The sequence below is a fragment of the Scardinius erythrophthalmus genome (genome assembly GCF_964197995.2).
Source record: "Scardinius erythrophthalmus genome assembly, chromosome: 1".
Classification (NCBI taxonomy): Eukaryota; Metazoa; Chordata; class Actinopteri; order Cypriniformes; family Leuciscidae; genus Scardinius; species Scardinius erythrophthalmus.
Genome location: NC_138221.1, coordinates 59,234,736 through 59,258,643, shown reverse-complemented (window position 1 = coordinate 59,258,643; position 23,908 = coordinate 59,234,736). Strand labels below are relative to the sequence as shown.

The following is a 23,908-nucleotide window of genomic DNA, read 5'->3' as shown; positions in this document are numbered from 1 at the left end:
AAAACCACATTCACACCGCCTTTAAAATGCAGTGTTAAAGGAAAGGCTTGATTCTGATCACAGCATAAATCACATGAAGCAAAATAGGATTGTCATCTCTGTCATTGGTTTGGCACCCCTTTCAAAGTCAGAGATACAAGTAAAATGTGCAATAAACTCAATGTTTATGTTTTTTTTTTACAAGAAAATGTCAGCAATGCTTGCCTAAAATCACAAGGGTGTTCTGGGTGGTTGCCAGGACACTGCTGGGACGTTAGGAAATCACTGAAGTCGGCAGGTTAATGAGGATTTGCATTTATTCCCGTCAGCGATCCCCGAACCCCCTTTATAAAGCATTATCATGAACTAAAACTAAGATATTAAGGAGAACTTTTTTAATTTCTTGAAATAAATTAAACATTAACTAAAAAAAAAAAACAACTATTATTATAACTAAAATATTTCAGCTATTTGCCAAGGCAACAGTTCTCCTTTACATTAAGATTACGTTGAAGTAGCTTACTAAAAAATAAAATAAAAATAATAAAAACTATATAGAAATATTACAATTTTATATAATCTAATTCAAAATATGAACAAAAAGTATTATGGTACATCAAGGATAATAAAATAACACTAGTATAAAGTCTGCATGTTTCGTTTCAATTTTGATCGGTCTTTTATATGATATTTTAGTATTTTTACATAGTTTATTATTTAAATGTCTTAGTGGTTTTCATAGAGAAATGCTATTCCACCTTTTTACTGCTTTGTATTATTATTATTATTATTATTATTGTTGTTGTTGTGTTTCACATGATTAAATACAGCATATTTGCAGTCAGTTACCCTTACCATATGTCTCTATATGAGGAAATACCAAAAACTCCCAAACCCATTTAAGGGAAAAAAATGTAATTGATGTTCAACAAATAAAAAACAGACCTGATCCCTTTCTTCAAAAGCACTCATTGTTATTGATATGATACAGACTACAAGATGTACTGTGTTTGACAGAAACCTGGCTAAAACCAGACGATAACATTACTTTAAATGAGTCCAACCCGCAAAATTATTGTTAAACATGAACCTCGTCTGAAAGGCAAATATCTTCAGTATTAGATAGATAGATAGATAGATAGATAGATAGATAGATAGATAGATAGATAGATAGATAGATAGATGCAGGAACAAAACTCTTGCTATACCAGCCCTTTCTACACATCAGTAATCTATACCTCCGGCCAGAAGGCAGGGGACAAAATATTTAGGCTACTGAGAAGTCTAATATAATTCTTTTGAAGTGTTGGTGGTTAAAGGTGGTATCAGTGATTTCAGGCCCAAAAATATTTTTATCACATTCATCTAATCTTTCCTAACGATCCGCTAGCTGCCCGGTTTTGAGTGTTTGGCTAAACCATTTGTTTTTGTGTGCAGATCTCAGAGCCTAGGCTGCCTACAGAGACGCGTTTTTTTGACGGCATGCTTATGGGGCGGGCAGCTATTTTATTAGCGGGCAGCTAAAAATATTTTTGGGCCTGAAAAATATTAAAACATCAACTGAACTAGCCTACATGATATCTGATTTAGCCTACCTAAGAACATTAGTTATGTGTTTAAAATTAAAAAGGAGGGTAGAGAATTAGCCTAAGTAATTTAGGAACTGGATTGTTCATAACCCTAACCCAGGGAATAAACCCAGAATTATTATGATTATTATTATTATTATTATTATTATTATGTTCACTTAGCTCCTTTACTGAAAACCATTATTACATAATTGCAGACTACACGGTTGTTGGATGAATCAAATTAAAATAGCATGCTTTTCAATGCGTCTGACTGAGTTGACCATTTAAGTTATGAAGTGAATGTTAAATAAAAAAAAAAAACTTTTCCGAAAAACCGAGATGGTCCTCACTGCAAAGCATAAAATCTGGGGGGAGGAGTCGGATAAAATCCAACTCCTCCCACCTTACATACCTAAACCTACCAATCTCCACCCCCCTGATCCCTAAACCCACCCCTAAACCTACCCATCTCCACCCCTTATATAAGTTCCGACTCCTCCCCTCGGATCTTGTGTACTGCATTGAGGTGCTACTGGAGAAACCTGTTCCTTAACATGCATTAGAGACCTTTGTCTATAAATATATCAATTAGTGTGAATGTATTATTAATTAATAAAAACTAACATCTAAAACACGTTTTATCCCTTATCTCAAGAATCAGTGAAACACTTCTGGTTAATAAACAGCTGCAAATGATAACTTCACACTCATTTGAAACTGACCTGTAGGAGCCATTTTCATTCAATTGTATATTAGTCCATTAGGTGGCGTTCTGACATTTCATAGTAAGGGCATTTAGGTAACGAGAAAGGAGAAGTGTGTATTGGTAGTCGAGAAGCACACAATTTTTGCAGGATTGTGTTATTGTGTGTTATTTCATCACGCTTGATTGGTAAAGAGTGACGTTCAAGAAACAATTTAGTGTGTGCGTGTGTGTGTGTGTGTGTGTGTGTGCAGTATCTGCAAGGTACTTCATATTTATATTATATGCTATGAACTTGAAAGAATGAGACACCACAGGAAGCTAATTGGAAGCAATGTTTATTTTATTTTATTTTTTATTGGAGCACAATAAAGACACGATTGCATTTTACATCTGTGTTTATGGATTCAATTTGTACGTGTCAAATACTTGCTCACTCCTGCAATGGACACTTAGTGGAAAGCCAAAGCAGACCTATGACCTTCTGTGAACATGAAATGTATGTAGTTTTAAATGATCCCATGGATGTGGCTCTTGTGCTAGCTCACATTTTTTAATAAGCCACCAGAATTAAGGTATTAATAGGCTATAAAGTTTTTGTTTTTCCTCAGATATCCCCAAATATGAGCAATAAGGGTTTTACTATAAGTAATGAAGAAGTTGAATAAACAACATTAGCACAGACAAAATTTACATAAAATAAAATCTGATATTTCAATAATGGGTTTTTCAGTGAGTCAGTCAATACTGATAGCAGGGTTAGGTGTGAAAAAATGTTACGGCAAACAAAGGTGTTGGACACACCTCTGAGAGGAATCCTGCCTACGTTTCCTTATAACCCTATAGCGTTAAACCTTAGCTTCTATTTCCTGGAACGTCAAGGGTTTTTCCTTGTACGTGCTCAACTAACAGGGATTTATGAAAGTGTCAGCATTGTTATGACACGGTGATGATGACTTTGATGTGGAGAAGGGCTTAAACTATTAAATTGGCTTATTGTAAAAAGTGTTTTCATTAGGGGAGAGTGGGGTAAAATGAGCCAATTTTATATATTTATTTGTTTTTGTTTTTGACTTATGTGGTCCTCAAGATAGGAGAAAATTAGGAAATAGTACAATAAAAAAGTATTAAAGTAATTTCAGGATGTTTCCTATCATCATCTGTGGCTCAATTTGCCCCAGGTTAAGGATAAGTTGATCTGGGTGTAAACTGACCATCTAATTGAATCTGAATCAAACTCAGGTGAATTGTAACAATAATCTACCTCTTTTAAAAACTACTTCAGTGATCAATTTTTATTTTACAAATAGTCTTAAAAGTAGTCTTAAACAACGAAAAACCGACCAAATGAAGTTGAAAATTCAATCTTTAATGGTTTGCATTTCTGAAACATTATGTTGAACACCAAAGTTTTAACCTTCCCAAAAACAGACTAAATGAGTTTGTTGAGTAAACTTAAATAAAATAAAAACTGAATTAGAATGAATGAATAAATCTCATTGAAACTTATAAATATTTTAGTCAAAAGGTTCTTGGCATTGTAGTCATGTACAAAATTTGCTTTTTTCTATATACAATTTACATAGCCTATCATGCCTTCATCATACTTCTACGTTCAAAAAGCTGAAGCAAATAGTAGGAGCCCCCAATGGACATTCTTGTTAAAATATCAAATTATGTATACACACCTTATTAATAAAGCACATGTAGCCTACAGAATAGCAGATGAGCCCAGAATACAAACGCATGGGTTTAATTACACCTGAAGCGTTTTGGAAAACTCTTAACGTGGCTTTCTATGGGAGGATGGCATTGCGGTGCACAACAAATCATTTAAATGGTAGCCTATATTCAATGCAAAAACAAAAATGAAAAATATAAGTAGCCAATAAAATAAAGATACATTATTGTGGCATTAATTAGCCCACAAACAATATTTATTTAGGTAAAGTGTTGTATTTGTTTCATTTGCAGTGCATTTGTGCGGAGTGTGGAGCGTGCGCACTGCATGACGTGGAGGCGCCGGCGCGGTCACTTGCATATTCCTATCAACAGTGGAATCAACATAAAATACTCCATCCATTCTGGTCATACAGAAAAGAATAATACATCATTCGACTACTTGTTTGTAAACTCACAACAACAAGAAAACGTTGAGCTTTTGTACAATAAAATAAAACATACAGGACGCGCTTTCATGGTCTCCGTCAACTGGAGCGCGTCTCAAAAATGAAAATAAATCAATAAAACAAACAGCCTATAGGCTAGCCTCACAGACATTAAATATACCTATATAAAACTTGAATATATGGTAAAAGCAAATATGGTACCATCTGATTATGTAATCCTGTCCGTATAAAAGGTGCATTTCTCTCTACGCATCTACTTTACAGCGGAGATGGAGTCGGAGATATGTTTGCAGCCTACACTGATTTAGAAAACACTAGTTTATTAATAAACCATTTAAATACTTCGTTATTTTTTCAGACATATTTATTATCATTAGTCTACTTTTGCCGGTGCTTTGCGGCCAGATTTATGCAAGCGCAGATCATTTTTATTCCTCCATGCACCCAGGATTTAATTAATACGTGCGATTAGTCACTAATTGCTTAAATAAATGACTAGCCTATAGTCGACTCTTTAGTTTTTGGCAATCAATAGCCTACATTTACTAGTTGGCCTTTATTTAATTAGTAATTAGTATCCAGCTCTTTACATTAAATTAGTTGAGTTAGCATAATTAGTTAATGAACTAATAAAATAATAAATAAAGCTTAAATTAAGATGCTAACCACATATTTCTATATAGCATTGCTTACCGCAATTTCCCCTTGGGGATCAATAAAGTTTTTCTATTTTCTATTCCACCACGCAAAGGACTGTTTTTAATGTGTCAAAAATGGTGTAAGGTGTATAATCCGTTATGTATACAAAGATTGTATCTTGAAGATTTTTGTATTGTATTGTATTGTATTGTATTGTATTGTATCTTCTGTTATAAAGACGAACATGCTCTTTCCAATAAATATTGTTGATGTAATAGCGGACTCTCCGGTTTGTGAAATTGCAGCGGGAGCGCGCGCGCGCGCCGCGCATGTTCCCGCCTCTGACTGGAGCTGTATAAATAGACAACAGTTATTAGTCAAACATCAGAGCAAGAGCTGCAGACAACACATCTACTACAGCAGCCTATTACCTGATCAATATGGAGGAGCAAAGATATCCTGTCAATATTCAGCTTGTTGGAGTGATGCAAAAAGAACAAGCGAAAGTAAGACTTTTTAATTTTTATATTTTGCATGCATTATTAAAAAGCTACATTACTGTTGTTTTGGATGAAAGTATCGATGATGTTTGAGAATGTTCCAACATATTACAATTTTACATATTATTAAAATTGATCAGTATCGTATAATTAATTGATTTAGTAAATACTGGAGTAATATTAACATAACAATGTGGAATTACAAACAGCTCCATGAAACATTTAAAAGTAATTCACACTGTAAAACATTGTTTTTGTCAGTTAGCATAAAATATGCTTCATGTGGTAGCTAGTTAACTTTTTTCCTTTAAATAATAAAAATAAAGGCTATGATAACATGATTTACTAAAACTGGAATATATCATTATGAAGGGTCACATCAGATATATATAGGGATAGACTATCTTATGTATTCATTCAGTAGGCCAACTTACCTAACTAAATACACAATAACATAAGGACTGTAATGTATAGTGAGAGCTTTGATGTAAAGAGAAGCACTGAAATTCGTCTAATCACATTCTTCCCATTCTTCCCAGTTGTACATGACCACCGTTCTCTGGTCAGATCAAAATGAGATCACTGTGTACAGATCGCTTGAAGACTTCAAGACACTGCATGTAAGTCTCCTTCATCATTTCATTTGAAAACAATTTATGTGGCCTATTTTACTGTATAAATACTGTTGACTTAATCTGAGTAGAATAACATAAGTATGCTTATTTCTGTAGAGACAACTCAAGAAGAAATTCCCTTCTTCAAACCCCATTAAAAGGTCAGGAAGGATTGTTCCCAAGTTCAAAGGTAAATACTCTGCTGGTTTCCCCTTAAAACAATACAAATCCAAGTACTCATTGTTAAGTAATAATAAAAAAATGCATTTGCAGCTGCAAGAGTGCGGAAATACATGCAGAAGCGGAGTGCCAGTAAGTCGATGCTCAGACTGAAGACTCTGGACGAATACTGCAGTGAACTGATGAAGAGCGATCCCCGTATCTGCCAGAGCTCGGAGCTCATCCAGTTCCTGCTTCCCCAATCCCAGGACCTCAATGCTGACTTTGCAAAAAACAGGTAAGCTAATACTGCAAAACAAGCAAAGCAGAAAATAAATACATATAAGAATTTTCAAAACTATAGTATACAGAATATTTAAAGATTCTGTTTTGTTCTGCAGTATTGTGATCATGCCATCCGAGACCTCTCAAACGAACAATGGGGTGACTCAACCCTTTGTTACCGAAACGTACCGCTGCGTAGCTACGTTTGAGACCAAGGACACCAAGAATCAGCCCTTCAAGGTTGAAGTGGATGAGATTGTGGATGTGCTCATTAAAGACCAGAACGGTGAGAACTCATTTGGCCGAACTACACAGGCAGCATCTAGAAGCAGGGAGCCTCTAAGAACACTCTTCATTGTTTGCTGACCTTGTTGTTTTTGACTTTTTCTTGTCAGGATGGTGGCTGGTGGAGAATGAAGCCAAACGTCTCGCCTGGTTTCCTGCTCCGTATCTACAGAGAGCTGAGATGGCTGATGACGGTCCTGATGTGATGGATGGCGGAAGTAAGAAATGGTTTAGTGGTTTCTAGTGTGTTCTGTCTACATTGATCTGGAAATAAAACCGGTTTGGCCGCAGTTTTCACATTCTTCTGTGTGCTCTGAATCATCCTTTCTTTGGAAACCACAGTTTATATGACCTAATTATGCTTATACCGTTAAGTTTCACTGAAAATGAATTGTGGTCAGTTGCTTGTTGCAAATCACTGGGAATGCATCTTTAAATCAAAACTAGCAGCCTAAAAAAATAACCCTTTACAGGGGTGTCCAATCCTACTCCTGAAGGTCAACATCCTGCAGTCTTTAGCTCCAATTATGCCCCAAAACACACTCGCCTGGAAGTTTCTAAGGATCCTAAAACCTTGATTAGCCGGTTCAGGTGTGTTTGATTGGGATTGGAGCTAAACTCTGCAGGATTCTCATGGAGACTCTCTTGGAAACCCTTGCCGTTGTATATTAATAATGGATAAATTTGTTGACCAGGACATTCTTTAACAAATCTTATTATGTTTCCCTTCTTCAGGTGTTTTCTATGTTGCAGCCAAAAGTTTCAAAGCCATAAACAGTGATGAAATATCAGTCGAGATTGGGTCTGTGGTGGAGGTGTTACAGAAGTCTGACAATGGCTGGTGGATAGTAAGGTAAATCTCAATATTGTTTACTCCTGAAAATGAGCAGCTGTAACCAGTTGAAATAAACACCAGTCATTTTACGGGAAGGAATGTTTTACTTGCTCGTGTGTCGTGTAGATAACGCTTGGGGAAACTTGGCACTTGCTTTACATCCTCATTTTTGCGGACTAGTTTGTGCAGACCAGGAGCAGGCAACTGTCCTGCAGAGTTTAGCGCCAACCCTAATCAAACACACCTGAACAAGCTAATCAAGGTTTTCAGGATTACTAAGGCTACAGGTCATGAGTATTTTTTTTCTGGATTGGAGCTAAACTCTGCAGGACAGTGGCTCTCTAGGACCGACGTTGCCTATGTTTCTTCCTTGTTCACTTCCACTGAATGAAACTGACCTACCCAGTACCCATTCCTCAACGATTGACAGCTGTTGTGTCTCTATCCCTCAGGTACAATCGAAAGGCGGGCTTTGTACCATCCATGTACCTGCAGCCGTACAATAACCCACGGATTCGCATGATGCCCGCTCAGAGGGAGATGACCAGCTCCACTCTTGACTTGGCACGGCTTCAACAACCTGGAGACAATTCCCTGAAGGCTTCCGACCGTGGGCTCAGCAGATCCCAGGGCAACCTGCGTCTACCTCTAGGAGGCACCCTGGACCCTAGAGATAAGCTGATGTCACGTTCAATGGGTAGGCTGCCGGACGCTAGTATGACATGGTTGACTCCATCAATCCGAGTGCAGTTTGCAGAGAACGGTCAGCAAAGAAGTCTGAGTGAGGACAGCGAAGAGTTCAGCGACGAAAGCAGCTTCTCCGGCAACGATTCGTTAAACCGTAAGGACGCAGAACAGCAATTCCACCGGAGTCGCACCCCTACGCTTGACTCTTCTGGCAGACTGAGCGTTGAAAGTCCCACAGAAGACAAGATGATCAGCAGCCGATCAGACCCTAGTCTCAACAAGATGCCCTCCACCCCCAAGATGCCAGCCAGACCCCAAGCTCAGGAGATACTCAAACGCTGCACCACCGTTACACGCCAAAACCTGCAAAGAACCAGTTAGGTCACCTCACTGCAATGTGTCCAGTACTTTAGGTTACATGTTTGAGGAGAACATGAGTTACTGTTCATTAACAAAAACACTTGTGTGATAATAACGTGATCACTTGATGGACAAATTAGAACTAAGTCTCGTTCTTCTTCTTGGAACAGAATATTGTGTATGTTACAAATGATAATCTACTAGAGATACTGCTCTTTGGATCAGGCACAGAAAATGTATTGCAATCTTCAACAGAATATTTATCCAAGATTTAGGTCTTTCTTAAGTTTTTGCTCTTCGAAGAAAAAACCTTTCCATAGTGGAAAATATAACTTGTACCTTATATGCATTGCATATCTTGACATATATTATACATTGTACACTCTTGAGAGAATTTAATAAAATGGTTGTCCTAAAGACTGGCATTTTTGGAGTTTTTTTTTCTGCAGGGGTCATTGATTTCAAATCCTGCTCTTGGAGCACAACCTTCCTGCAGAGTTTAACTCAAATCCTAATTCAATACACGTGAACCGGTTAACCGAGGCGTTCAGGTTTACTTGAACATAACGGGCATGTGTGTTGGAGCAGAGAAGTCTGCAGGGAGTCGTGAGCAGACTTGGCTATTCCTGTTTTAAGTTACTTTTAATAATTGCAAGCATATTATTACTATGGTTTTAAATCAGGGGTGTCTACTCTTGGGGCCATTCTTCGTATGTGTATTACTCAGTTATCTGGATTTTACTGGTGATGATTTGACATGATCCATGATTGGATCTTCGAAGCTCATCCTGGAGTTGCCGTCATGGCAACAGGTCTGTAAGCTCAAACCTGCTCGGGAGAAGGCTTTTTAGTGCAATTTTCCACTGGACAAATTGCGATTGTTAACTCATGATTTCTGTTCTGCGTGTCTGTGCGCACCAATCTTGCACTTCTATCTCCTCCTCAACCAGACCACCTAGAGACTTCGGGTTTTCGGCATTATGTTAAGGAAGGTCTAATCTCGGGAACGCAAAAAAAAAAAAAATCCAGGAAAAGATTAACTATCTCTTAGTGTTGTGATCCCATGAGGTGAGAAAATTGCGCTAAAACACTCACCGAGTTTTTATTACTTGTTTCATATAAATAGGATTAGACTATCTTTTTAAGCAGAGGTGATATTTAAAGTTTGTTCCAGCCACTGCAGCTTTCTTACAAGAGTACCCTATTGAACCAGGGACAATAATAATTTAAACAAATATTAGAAAATTATATCATAATGTTATCTAAATAAGTCACAGACAGTTTTACTTGTTGAGAGATTTATTCATGAGGGAATAATTATGTAATAATTTTAGTCTTAAACACATGATGTAGGCCTACAGTTGGTTTAAGCCGGACATTAATTTGAACAGTGACAGCTATTATGGGAGTGAATACTAAGGAATACTAGAAATCGTGAAATAACGGAAATAATTGGGAATCGTAACAAACAGCACACGTTTCATTTTTCTTATTACAACTTTAACGTCGTTTTGGTCGCTTGGCGGTTTCATTATGAAGGTCGTCTTTTTCAATATGATGTCATTACGTTGTCTTGCCAAGTTGCCGCCAGCCAATCGCTGCATAGCCGATCATGGTTTTGAATATCGATATATATATCTGCCCTTTCCAATGAACACAAGAACGAGCAGTAATCTCAGACAGTTTAATACAGATATTTTAATCAAATCTGTAAATTCGTTTAAAGAACCAAATTCACCAGAGATCAGTTATCACGATTAGTATATCTGGCATCTGTCATCGGTCAAATCATCTTAGATGTATTAAGCAAGAAGAACAGACCCTTGTTCTTGGAGGGCAACTTAACTGCTTCAATTCTAATGAAACACACCTGAACGAGCTTTTCAAGGTCTTCAGAAACACTAGAAACGTCCAGGCAAGTGTGTCGGAGCAAGATGGAGGAGCTCAACTCTTCAGGAGCAGAATTGGACACCCTTGACTTACACTAACGAGCTGGCTTCAGTTTTTTGCATGCATATTTAAATAACCAAAGTAAATAACCAAGACATTTAAGCAAATTAAAAAACAAAAAAACAAAACAAAAATAACACGCAAACCTGATTAGATGACAATCAGGCAGTCAAAGCTGTACAGTGTTTTAATCTGACACAATGAGATAAAGTGACAAATGAGAAGCTAAATCTCAGTGTAAATCTGGGTATGTTTTTTTGCGTAACAAGGTGTGACTGAAACAAGTGAAACGTTTTATTTGTTTCTTGGTTTCTGGCATCCTGTAGCCATGTTTCCCGGCGAAATGTCATTGGTCCAAAATCCTGATCTGCGCAATGGGACAGCATTTTCTGAGTCGCTGCGTTCTCTCAGAGAGAACCGACAAATTACTAGTTGGGGTTAAGACACATTATTATGTAGAATGCAAACATCAAGATCAACTCGAGAGAGAACATGTGTAGTTGGTAATCGGTAAAGAAAGAAAGAGTATTGCATGCAAGCTGCATCCTTGCCAAGCTGTGCGTCACACATGCGCACTGTGTATCCAACACTTGCAGCAATCTGGGATGCCCAACATTCAATAATGTTGAGCAGTGCACACACACCTCACTGTTTGCACAAGATACTGAACGTTTCAGAAAAACCGATGCGGGAACAAGCCACAGTATCATTTAAAGGACTCAATACGCACCATTACATGATTAGCATGAAGGGTCAAGTTTGTTTTTGGAAAGGGTTGTTTGAACAGTGCTAGAAGTTAAGTGATACTTTAGTAGAGTGAGATATTTAAGGAATGCTCGGTGATAAATACAAGTTCTGTGGAACGTGACATTGTCCATTACCACAGAAAACACAAAAAATAAAGTACAATGTTAAAAGTTTCAAAAAAAGTAGAATACTCATATTTTGGTTGAATTACTTTTTGGAAATTATTTTGAATTTGATATGTAAAATTGGCCAAATCATCCTATTAGTGGTTTTAATTTGAACATTTATTCCTATTCTTAAATGTTGCTCATTGAAAAAAAGAAAGTTTAATTCGATTGACAGACCTCAACTTAATTCCAACAGGTAATAAAATGTATTTTTATTTTCCAAGAGATATGACCATTATTTATTTGAAAGATGACAAAAATACATAAAAAAGTGGTGTGCTGATAAAAACAGGAAGACCCTGTTTATAAGCAACAATGTGTGGATGAATCAGAATATTCAGAAAGACCAGAAATGGTCCATCAATTCAATATACAGTTCTGAATAAAATGGCTTGTGATTGACAGCTACAGCAGCCAATCATCTTATAGTTGCTGTTTTGCAAAGGGCAGAACCTGTAAATTTGTTGGGACGAGACTTGGTGGAAATTTCCATGACTTCATCTTCATCTTCACTCTCCTCACTGGACACATGACCTTCCTCTGCGCCTCCATTCTCCCCGTTGTGTTTCTTGAGATTCGCATGAGCACTTTTAGACGTGCTGACACCTTCATCAAGAAGCTCCACTCTGTTTTCTGAATCCTCCAAATCTTCCTCTTCCTCTTCCTCTTCCTGCTGAGATGCTTGAGTGTCTGTCATCTCCATTGGTTGCTTGTCTATGATGAATATGGACTGAGGACTGGTGTCCATCTCATCATCGTCCAAGTTCACACTAGAAAAAAGCAGACCAACTGTAAAACATGATATATTGAATTCATAGATGCCACCTGTCACTATAAATAGAACGCCGCCATATTTGCGATCGACTCGCCCAGTATGGCCTCCCAAACTGCCCCTTTGAATGAGAGAGAGAGAGACAGAGATACCTGGAGAAAATTTCAATTTTAGGCTCAGATCCTTATTTGTTACCCCCAGTTTTCTTTAGTCCATTATTATCTGCCCCAGGCTTGCCCCAATTGGCCTTTCATGATATAGAAATACTTAAGTCATAGAGCTTCATGGCGCGCGTTCAAGAGCGTCTGGGCGATGTCATGAATGAATCTATGAATCTGCAGCTGTTCGGCTGGCATGAATGAATCTATCTAATCCGAACAGCAGCACTGGCAGAGTCCAGAGAGACACCAGCATCAGCACAGCCAGAGACATCAGCCGAATCATAAAAGACTGCCATATCTGTCCGAAAGAACAGATGTTCAATTACAGAGAGAAGGTTTAATACACACAAATATCGAAATGAAAGAATCTTTCGAGTCGAATCTTTTTGAATGATTCGGCTGCGATTAAAAGCTATCAAGAGGTAAAGCTCATCAGTGATTATAATATAACGACTTAAATTGCAGTTTGTTCGTCACATAAAGCTATCAATAAATAACAATATTAATATAACGGACGAGTTGTATTAATCACTTTTATGATACTTTTGTGATGTTTTTTTTTGTCTTTTATTATTATTATTTTTTTGCGTGACAGCCCCCAGTAGGCTAATGTTACTCATTCTCTTTCATTACATCGACGAGAAGAGTCTTCATTAGGCTACATATTCAAAAATGTCCCTTTGTCTTCCACGGAAAGTATACAGGATTTGCACATGAAGGTGAGTAAATGACGGCAGAATTATCACTTTTGGAAGAACTAGTCCTTTAATATGCATTTCAAGGCTGAGATTATGCATCGTCTGCAGAGCTAACGTTAACGTTACTTACACAAAATAACATCTAAAGCGCATGTGACAAAGACAATATCTTTATGAACTTCAGAAAAATATTTATTAGATTTAGGTAGGTATTAACTAACAGACAGACAGACAGACAGTTATATTCAAAACAACCCCAAATCTTACTAACTTACCATGATAAAGTGCATTTAAACAGATCCAACAATAAAATGAAGACAAAACATTATCTGTCGATATCTGTCTATAATGTTGGCCACTGAGAGTATAATGGAAATATAATTAACCACAAACCAACATGAGACTTCAAGTCTTTTAAATAAATGATTCTCTCTTCTCTCTTCTTTTGGTATAGAATAAAATACCAGTTCAGGGTTCCTCTTTCGGCTGTTGTTGCAGCCAACTGCACAACATATTGCAGGCATTACTGAGAGCGCCGCGGTCGCAAAGATGGCGGCGCAAAGCTACAGTGACGTCATGTGAATCGAATGAATAAACTTTATTCTTTCGGTAAGATTTTTTAACTCTTATGCTCACATTGAGTGCATTTGTTTGATCAAAAATACAGTAAAAAAAGAAATATTATTACAATTTATTATTATTAAAGTGTAATTTATTTCTGTGATGCAAAGCTGAATTTTCAGCATCATTACTCCAGTCTTCAGTGTCACACGAACCTTCAGAAATCACTCTGATTTGAGCTCAAGAAAAATGTCTGATTATTATCAGTGTTGAAAACAGTTGTGCTGCTTTTTGTGGAAACCATCAGGGTTCTTTGATGAACAGAAAGGGAGCAGAACTGAGTGGGTGTTTTCAGTTCAATCCCTATTAAAAGAGCGACATGCTCATGCAGGGGATTGTGGGATTGTCAGAGAAAGTATTGGCAATTTTTGTCTAAAAGTTGAGATATGCTTTGAGAGGAAAAAAATGCAAATATCTGGAAAAAGACAGCAGGCGACAGCAAGGAAAAACATGCTAAGATGACAAGTTAACTTATTAAGAAGTTTAAAGTGAAAGGAATGTTTAATATTTGTTGAAAGAAAGCTTGGGAGACTGGTGTTGATTTAAACCCACTTCCTGGAAGATGAAGAATTGGGCAGTGACTCATGTCAGACACTCAATTCTACAGAACTGTAATCAGATCAGGAAATAAAGAAGGAAGGAAATAAACAATGTTTCATTGTTTTGCATTAAACTTGACTATGAAGATGTCTATCTTGAAAAAAAACTTGCTGACTGAAGAAAACGATTGCCTATTTACATCTACAGAAGTGCTTTCTATTGAGCTTTGTTTTTCTAAAAATGAGATTGGCTCTTGCTTAGGCAAATCTTGGTGACTGCTCAAGTGTTGGAAGATGTTTGCGAGGTTGTTGCTTACTGGTTTGAATTAATGAGAATCTAGACAAGTCCCTGTTTTTGGGAGCATTTAAAAAGAAAAAAGAAAAAAGCAAGTCTGTTTGCTTAGAAAAGTAAAAGAGAACAGTTCTTTTCTAACAAGATTGATTATTAATTCATACCCATGGCACAAACATACAGTACTAGTTTTGCACCAAAGATTAAAGGAGAACTCCGGTCAATTTTAACATTGAGCTCATTTTATTGTACATTTGGAGTGCTGTCCATACAGAGAACAACGACAAAAATCGGTGTTGCCTACACCGAGTTATTCTATTTTTAAAATTTGCACCCTGTTGACTTCAATGGGGCAAGTTTTAAACCTGCTTTTAGCCTCTTAACATCCTTGATGTGTCATTACAAGTGCACAGCTAATGTGAGTGATTCCTTCAGAGTGAACACGAGTGAATCTGACTGCAGTAGATGTGAAAGATATGAATAAAAATGATGTTATTTCAGCCAGCGCACATACCTGTGTTTACATCCTGTTTTCGGTGGAAGTCCAAAGTAGTCGATTGCCGAGTTCACACGCATAGGTTTAGTTACCTATGATCACGCGCGTGAACACGACAATCGATTACTATGGACTTTGACCGAAAACAGGAAGAAAATACAGGTATGTGCGCTGGCTGAAATAACATCATTTTTATACATATCTTTCACATCTACTTGTACATCACTTGTAATGACACATCAAGGATGTTAAGAGGCTAAAAGCCTGCAAATTTTAAAAAGAGGATAACACGGTGTAGGCAACACCGATTTTTGTCGTTGTTCTCTGTATTGACAGCACTCCAAATGTACAAAAAAATGAGCTCAATGTTAAAATTGACCGGAGTTCTCCTTTAATACCAATATTTAGGGGTCATGAACTGCATTTTTTTAAATTCTATATAAATATTTTATGTTCTATGAGGTCCACTTTTTTTTTTTTTTTTTTTTACCAAAAACCATTGTAATGTAGAACAGGCAATGTTTTATCCTGACAATGGAGCTTGGTTTAAAATATAAGCTTATTTATGGACTAACAAGGAAGTTTTGAGTTCTGAAACTTGCAGGATATTTATAGTTACAATGGGAAATTTTGATTTCTCAGTTCATAACCTCCTTGAGTATGAGCAATACTACTGATTCTTCCCTAAGCAAACACTACTACTAATTTAACGAATGCACAACCAGGAGGTTTAGGGAACGTGTTTTTACCTCTCTTTGCCACCTGTGATGCGCATTTTCTGCCACATGTAATCCAGAAACATTGAGGCCTGCAGGAGACGGCCAATCCGCTGCATGTGTCTCTCTGCGGGAAACAGGATTCAAATGCATTAATGGAAAGGTCAGAAAGCACTTTATTAAAGGATAAATGTTTGGATTTATGTTTGGATAAAACACCTGTGTACGGGATGAGGCCCTCCAGGTGAGTACGAGCCCCCTGGTACTGCAGCATCTCCTCTGGGCTCAGGTGTGTGAGCAGCACCTGCAGGATGGCCTGAGCGTCCAGACAGCTGCGCGAGTTCGTGTTCCACACCACACAGTAGCGCAGCACCGACTCTGAACACAACACACACACTCAGGTAAGGCAGTCACGACGAATCCGATGACCTTCACTAGAGCACTGCGCCAACACACGGCGTGTACCTTTTTGATCCTGACGGAGTTTCAGGAGGGTCTTTTCTAGCTCCTGTTTCCCATCCTCCTGCTGCCGAATTTCTATGAAAGATTAAAGAAAATGACATAACATATGATTAATTGTGTGTGTGTGTGTGTGTGTCGATTCTTGAGGTCACGATTCAATTAAAAATCGATTCTCGATTTTGAATAAAATGTTGATTCAATATATGCAAAGATTTGATTGTAGTTTACTATTTTGTGTGACTTGTTTGACTAATAGGTCTAGAAGAAAGAAATCTCTCTTGAATTTTTTTTTCTTCCCATTTTAGTCAACCTAATATTATAAAACAAGTGGCATTTAAGCTGACTGCAATCATTACTCGGACGACTGACAGTCTTCTGTAATAAAGCAAGTTAGCCCTGAGACAAACAGAAAAACTAAATTCCTTGATACAAAAAAAACTTTTGCAAATATAAAACTTAAATAAAATGAAAATAAAACAAATACAATAGAAAAAAATATACACATTAAATAAAATAAGCTTCTCAGGAACAGTAGTACTATATATATATATATATTTTTTTTATACACATACATACATATATACACATACATACGCTTCTATAATGCTTGAGTTATATATATATACACACATACATACACACATATACACATATATACATATGTGTGTATATGTATATATATATATATATATATATATATATATATATATATATATATATATATATATATATATATATATATATATATATATATATATATATATATATATAACTCAAGCATTATAGGAGAAAACTTAGAGTTGCTATCTTGACAAAAGGAGATTGCAAAAAGTATTTAATAAAAGGGGGCAAATAATTGTTCCCAACATGTTTTGGAGAAAAACATTTATTTCATAATGTGATTTCCACCCCACTTTAAATTAATGAAAGGTTAGATTTTTGTATTTTAAAAAAATATAATAATCAAAAGGATAAACAATGCAGATTTATTTTTTACAGCCATCTTTGATCATATTTACCAAGGGGGCAAATAATTCTGACCAGCACTGTATATATAGCCCAAATATAAAACTGGCGCATCAAATAAATAAAAAATAATAAATAAATAACTATAAAAAGTGTACTGTTAAGTAAGTTGTGCATTAATTCAGTAAACAAACTGATATTAGTCAAATCTAAACAATCCATTGTCATAAAATGTACATTTCTAGTATAAATTTCTTCTAATCTTCAAAATCTTTCTTCTTTAAACAGGATTAAAACTTGCAGCTGGATAAATAAAAGCCGGTTCATGTGCACAGCGCCATTCACCTTGAAATCATGAGATTCGATTCACGTCTTCTTATTGGTTTGTGAACTTTTGATGGCAAAGGAAAGTGGCGTTTAGAGGTTTCTGCCAACGAACCGGTATTTCTGAACGGGCTGAGGGTGGGGTTTAGTGGGTTTGAATCGAAAGTATTTGATGAACATCTACTGCGTGTGGAGAACATCTTTTTTTCTTTTCTTTGATGAATAGAAAATGATGAAAAGTCAGATCTGCATTTATTTAAAATAGAAATCTTGGTTTCACTTTATTTTGATGGTCCACGTTCTGTTGACTATAAGTAAAGCTGCACCTACATGTCTACTAACTCTCATTAGAGTATTAATAGACTGGTAGGGTTAGGGTTAGATTAAGTTGACATGCAGTTGCAAAATTACTTATAGTCAGTAGAGTGTCTGTTGGAGGACCATCACAATAAAGTGTTTGCCGATATTAAGCAGACAGTCTACTTACACTCCAATGAAAGTTAGTTGACATAGTTGCAAAGTTACTTATAGTCAACAGCACGTTCAACATCAAAATAAAGTGTTACCGAAATCTTACATAATAGTGACATAATATGGATTTGGCATTTCTTAGGTTTGACCAGTTCAGCAAAAGAGCAACGCTGGAATTTCTTAAGGAAGTGTTGTTGAATACAAGACAATGAGTAATGAGTAATAATACACCAAGCATCATCTTACACAACCATAAACCATCATCAGAAATTAGCCAGTGTTTGATTTACAACATTCAAGAACTAAAGCTCATTCACTTTTTCCGAATAAACCCAGGACAATGAAGTTTTAAATGGAAGCGGTGGAGCGTCTCAGATTCCAGGTCATGGAGAATAAAATGCGGATCTACCAGATTGTATTCCTAACAATCAGAGGGGCCATTTCAAATAAATGCTTTTGGAAAGTAAAGGCAGACTCAATGCAGGGAAACAAAAGAGAAAGTACCTCTGATGACTCGTAAGGCAGTGTGCGGCTGATCCAGAGAGATGGCGATACCCAGAGCCTTCAGGTACTTCTTCTCCTGAAGTAAATTTGACAGTTCCTGCTGCCTGCGAACATGCCACAAAATCTATAAGCACTCAAAAGCAGATTTCGTTTTGGAATGACAGACAATAATAAGAAGCAGCAATAAGTTCCAAAAGCGCTAGTTCATCCAAAAATGAAAATCCTGTCATCATTTGCTCTCCCTCATGTCGTTCCAAACCCATAAACCTTTCATATATCTCCGAAGCACAAAGATATTTTAGTCAAACATTAGATGTTTCTTCATTGAAGGTCCATCCAAGCCAAATTTTGATGTTTCAAAAAAGGAGATCATAAAAATGAATCGAGTGGTTTCATCCACTTATGATTTTGCTCCTGTGCCAAGAAAACAAAGATTGATCTTCACATTTGATCTGTTCTATATGTGAATAAAATCCTACATAAAATCTGTTTTGCATTAAACTGCTTGATTCATATGGATTACTTTTGCTATGTCTTTATGAACTGTCAAAGTTTTGGTGGAATGGAGAGAATAAAGAGAGATTTATCTAGATAATAGAGATACATATCTTCTAATCTTCATCTGTGTTTCAAAGATAAATGGAAATCATGCTGGTTTGGAACGACATGAGGGCGAGTAAATGACAGAATTTTCATTTTTGGATGGACTATATCTTTCATATTAGAAAAAACGCTAATAATTAAAATGAGCATATCAGAATTGAATCAGTGCTAATGTTTATGTATAAGCTGTCACGTTTAAAGAATGGACCCGCATGGATTGATACAGATCAGGTAAACATAGAAAGCGCTTTAAGGGATCAAGAAACAATGTTTTGTTTCAACAACAGGATTGGTTTTGGCAAGTGATAAATGTTATGACATTTCTCCTTGTCAATCTTTCATCGGGTATCTATCTGCCTGACTGCATTTGTTTGTTACATTAAGCAGGCAGTGACTTACTTAAGGACTTGCTCTTCTTGTTTGGCCTGCTCCTCCGCCAGCTCCACTTTAGTCACATCCTAACCAGAAAACAAACAACCGTGTCAATACTGGCCAGTACGCATAGACAATTGAAACAAATACACAGCAACCTTGACAATTGGTATAGGTATATAGAAGTGCTTTGGCTGGAATGCAAATTATTATTACGCCAGGGTTTTTGAGAGCATGACTGTATAGATCCAGTTTCACATAGTTATAGATAGAGCAGCTTGCTTATTATAAGGATTATAAGGAATTGTCCACATAATGTGTGTTACATAAGAATGGTGTATTAATTAATCCTCCAGTTTGTGATCCTCCAGAGCACTCGTGACTCATTAAACGATTCAAATTCACATTTGTCGTCGTCCTCAGGAATTGTGTTGTCAAAAATATTATGTATCGACACTGAAATATCTGAAACTGTTCCAATACTGATTTTCTGTAGTATCTATACACCGATACAAGCTGAGCGTTCTCGCTCTCTCTTCTCTCTAATGGCGAAGTGACACGCACCGCCTCCTCTCACTCACTCGTCTCACTTGCTTCATGTGGAATAGTGCTTGTATTTCGCATGATTTTAATCATTGCCGCAGGTTTCACGCTCTCATCAAAAGCACATGCAACACTAATCTATATAAGTGTCACGCACATAAAGCCGCCTCTCAAACAGCTCGCAAGAACCAAAGTGACTTCTTTTTATGGCTTATTCCAGTCAAATACATACAAAATGATGCCAAAATGCCCATCTTGCCAAGTGTTTAGGTAAATATGGTTGAGAGAAAACGCATGTTGTGTAACAGTGCATAAGCTCTTAAAGTGACAGTAGCCTAATAAACCTGCTGCTGTCTGTCATGATAATCACCAAAGACAGAGAAAATCACTCTCTGCTCGACTGAATAACTTCTGTAACTTTAATTGTAAGCATTAATCTGGATTGAATGATTACTATGACAGCTATCCAGTGCTATTTTACATTTGATTAATTTCATTTCTGTAGTATTTCTTATCTAAATACCACTGATAGACCCACCTGAAAAACTTAAAGCTGTTTTTTTTTCATTTCTCTCTTTATTTTCTTTGTATTAATTTGTGCTGAGGTTTGCAATTTGTTTATTTGTTATTATTTTATTACTATATACATGTCTTTTTTTGCAACAGTTCAACAATTTAAATAAAGCCTCCATGTGGTGTGTGTAAGCTATTACAACAAAATTACCCAAATTATCAAAATATTATGGGATAATAACAATTTATGTGTACAGCAGTATATATGGCAATTTCTCACGTGGAATCAAAGGTCATTATTTTTGAAGGTATCGCATCGAAGTTGGAAACTCCAGTATTGTGACAACACTACTCAGGGATGACTAGAATCAATGCCCATGTACATGTATATGTATTCAGCATGGCTATATCACTGTTGATCCACTGCATACTGTAACACACTGATATCTTCAGCTATTAACCTGCTGACCTACTTGGCTACAAAAATATGTGCTTTTATGCAAGTTAATCAGACAATATCCTGTGTCTGATGTAAATTAGTAAATCATAAACGTGGCCTACAGTGTGTGTGTGTGTGTGTGTGTGTGTGTGTGTGTGTGTTGTTGGACTTATTGCACACAATTTGCAAGAACATTAGGAGAAAAACATCTGTTCAGTGTAGTAATTGATTGTAGCAAATAATATCAATAATATCATATGTCCAATCAAATAAGATGGATGAATCAAGGTCTCCTATATATTAATATTAATATATATATACTGTATATATGTATATATGTATATATGTAAGGTCAACACTACTGTTTTAAAGTTTTTGGAAGAAGGCTCTTATGCTCACCAAGGCTGCATTTATTTGATCAAAGACAAAATAAATATTTTTTTAAATAAACATAAAATAAAAAATATTGTATATTATAATAGGTTTCTATGTGAATGTTTTAAAATGTTATTTATTCCTGTGATCAAAGCTGAATTTTCAGCATCATTACTCCAGTCTTCAGTGTCACATGATCCTTCAGAAATCATTCTAATTTGATGATTTGATGCTGAAGAAACATTTCTGATTATTATCAGTGTTGAAAACAGCTGTGCTGCTTCATATTTTTGTGGAAAAAGGTAAGTTTTTTCCAGGATTCTTTGAACATTTAAATATGTTGAACAGTAATATATGTAACTAAAGAAGATACATATAAAGGCTAGAGATATCTGCTTTATCATCATGATTGTGTGGAATAGCAGAACATAATAATCCAGAAACAATGAACTGAAACATATTCATCATTCATCATGATCAGTGCCAGTGTAAAACAATGGGCCTTTTCTCTTGGTACGGGAAACTGACTGTTTCAGCACAAGATGCAGTTCACAATGTTTGATTTCGCATTTGGTTTCATAACCGTGTTTTAACACCCTGCTGAACCTGTCAGGTGGACTGACCTTCCACAGTGTGATGGTGGAGTCGGCTGATCCAGACACCATCAGGTCGTCACTGCTGCTGCCATGCAGAGCCCACACTTTGTCCTGGTGAGCATCGAATGTTTTCACACACTCATTCGTTTTTATGGTCCACAACTTCACAAGTCCGTCAGATCCACTGAAGAATGACAGAGAAATAAAGTTGGGTCACAAAGGCACATGTTTGGACTTTGAACCACAAGCACAAATAATATTTCTATATAAACATAAAATATGTGCAAATATCCTTATTAAAATGAAAGTGAACGTCTATGTAGTTGAAAATAGTGCATGAGAACGGTTAGGACCAGAGTCAGAACATGTAAGAGATAGTAGATAACCTACCTAGACACTAGTTGAGTTCCTCGACTGACAAATATGATCTTTAGCACAGATGCATCATGTCCCTCAAACGTCTGCAGAGATGAAACAGAAATCATTTGAATCTACTTAATACACCGAATATCAGTATGTATGTTTCCATCCACCTATTTGTATGTGAATTTTGGGATATCAAAAAAAAAAAAAAAAACACAATGTAAAAGCCAAGATGTGCATAAATAATAAAAAAAAAATATCGCATAAACATATGTGCGTAATTAAGGCTTTCTAAACACAGTTCCTGATCTACTATGATTCAAAAGGTCATGTTACACTAAAGATTTAAAAAAAAAAAAAATTTTATCAAACACTTCACATCAAAATTTATTAACTCCGTCTCTGAAACGACTTTCTTATTGAGATGATGCCCCTAAGACTTGCTATTTGACACCATTGGTACTGTATGTAACACTCATTTTACTATCCAATTGGATAAAATCAAGCCCCATCTTCGCTGTTTTTGTTGAATATTTTGCTTGGAAAACAATCAAATATAATGGGCTGCAAAAGCAGTTTCATGTTTAAATGGTCTGATTTCCCCGTGCAACACTCACCACTGATGCTAGGGTATTGTGGGAGGTTGTCAGAACATTGCTATGCCATATTCTGTTCTCCAGATAAGACTGCAGAGTGCAACAGTCGAATTCTGGAAGAAAATCCCATTCATTTTCTCCATTGGGAAATCGATTTTTAACAGTAACTTATAAACCTATAAAGACAGACCTACTGTGAGCTATGAGGTTGTTAACCGATGGTATATATACAGGTATATAAGGGGTGTAACGATACCCTCTCATGTCACGGTTCGATACACATCACTGAACTCACGATACAATATTATTGTGATACTCCAAGACGTATGATAAAAGGTTAACAAAAAAAAATACTGTCATCTGCGATGCTTCATGGGATTGTATTTCTTTGCCTCATTAAAGCCGTTAACATCACCATGAAATCAAAACTGACAATCCTTGCTTTATATTATTTCATCATATATATTTTTTTCAATCTATGTGCCCTATAATCAAACTAACTTCCCATCGTGCAGCGACATCTCTTCTCTGATGACGTGAGGGCGGGATCAACCTGTCACTCACATGAGATCCACCAAGAGCAAACCACAACCATCAAACCATTCAATAAATTCCTAATGAAAATCAAGTCTCTCCCTACATTTGTTCTTGTTCGAGAAGCCGTTTTACTCTAATATGCATCACAATATGGAAAAAAGACTTCTGTGTCATGCCTTCTTTAAGTACACAGTCTTGAACCTTGTTCTTTTTGCCTGATTTTTATTTCAGTCAAGACCACTCTGTTAGATTAGAGGCAAGACTTTCTTGTCTCAGGCGGCAGAGATAGCGTATGAATGTTCTCTGGTAAGGCGATTGGTCACGGTATTACTAGAAAAC

At 36.5% G+C, this 23,908-nt stretch overlaps 2 protein-coding genes across 2 annotated transcripts in view; one reads left to right on the top strand and one right to left on the bottom strand.

The window, feature by feature from the left end:
• Positions 1-5,413: 5,413 nt before the first annotated feature.
• On the top strand, positions 5,414-9,170 carry noxo1a (NADPH oxidase organizer 1a). Its single transcript, XM_081360249.1, has 8 exons — positions 5,414-5,527; positions 6,061-6,141; positions 6,253-6,325; positions 6,409-6,592; positions 6,696-6,865; positions 6,975-7,082; positions 7,600-7,717; positions 8,152-9,170. The coding sequence occupies exons 1-8, from the start codon at positions 5,462-5,464 to the stop codon at positions 8,765-8,767; spliced, it is 1,416 nt and encodes a 471-aa protein (XP_081216375.1). The 5' UTR covers positions 5,414-5,461; the 3' UTR covers positions 8,768-9,170.
• Positions 9,171-10,032: 862 nt separating this feature from the next.
• tbl3 (transducin beta like 3) overlaps positions 10,033-23,908 on the bottom strand; it is a 28,200-nt gene continuing 14,324 nt past the window's right edge. Inside the window, exons 16-23 of the mRNA XM_081369760.1 lie at positions 22,464-22,534; positions 22,101-22,257; positions 19,635-19,693; positions 18,633-18,736; positions 16,371-16,442; positions 16,125-16,283; positions 15,939-16,032; positions 10,033-12,380 (exon numbers count right to left, since the gene is read on the bottom strand). Of these exons, the coding sequence (XP_081225886.1) occupies positions 12,029-12,380; positions 15,939-16,032; positions 16,125-16,283; positions 16,371-16,442; positions 18,633-18,736; positions 19,635-19,693; positions 22,101-22,257; positions 22,464-22,534 (1,068 nt within the window). The 3' untranslated portion in view covers positions 10,033-12,028. The remainder of the gene's footprint in view (positions 12,381-15,938; positions 16,033-16,124; positions 16,284-16,370; positions 16,443-18,632; positions 18,737-19,634; positions 19,694-22,100; positions 22,258-22,463; positions 22,535-23,908) is intronic.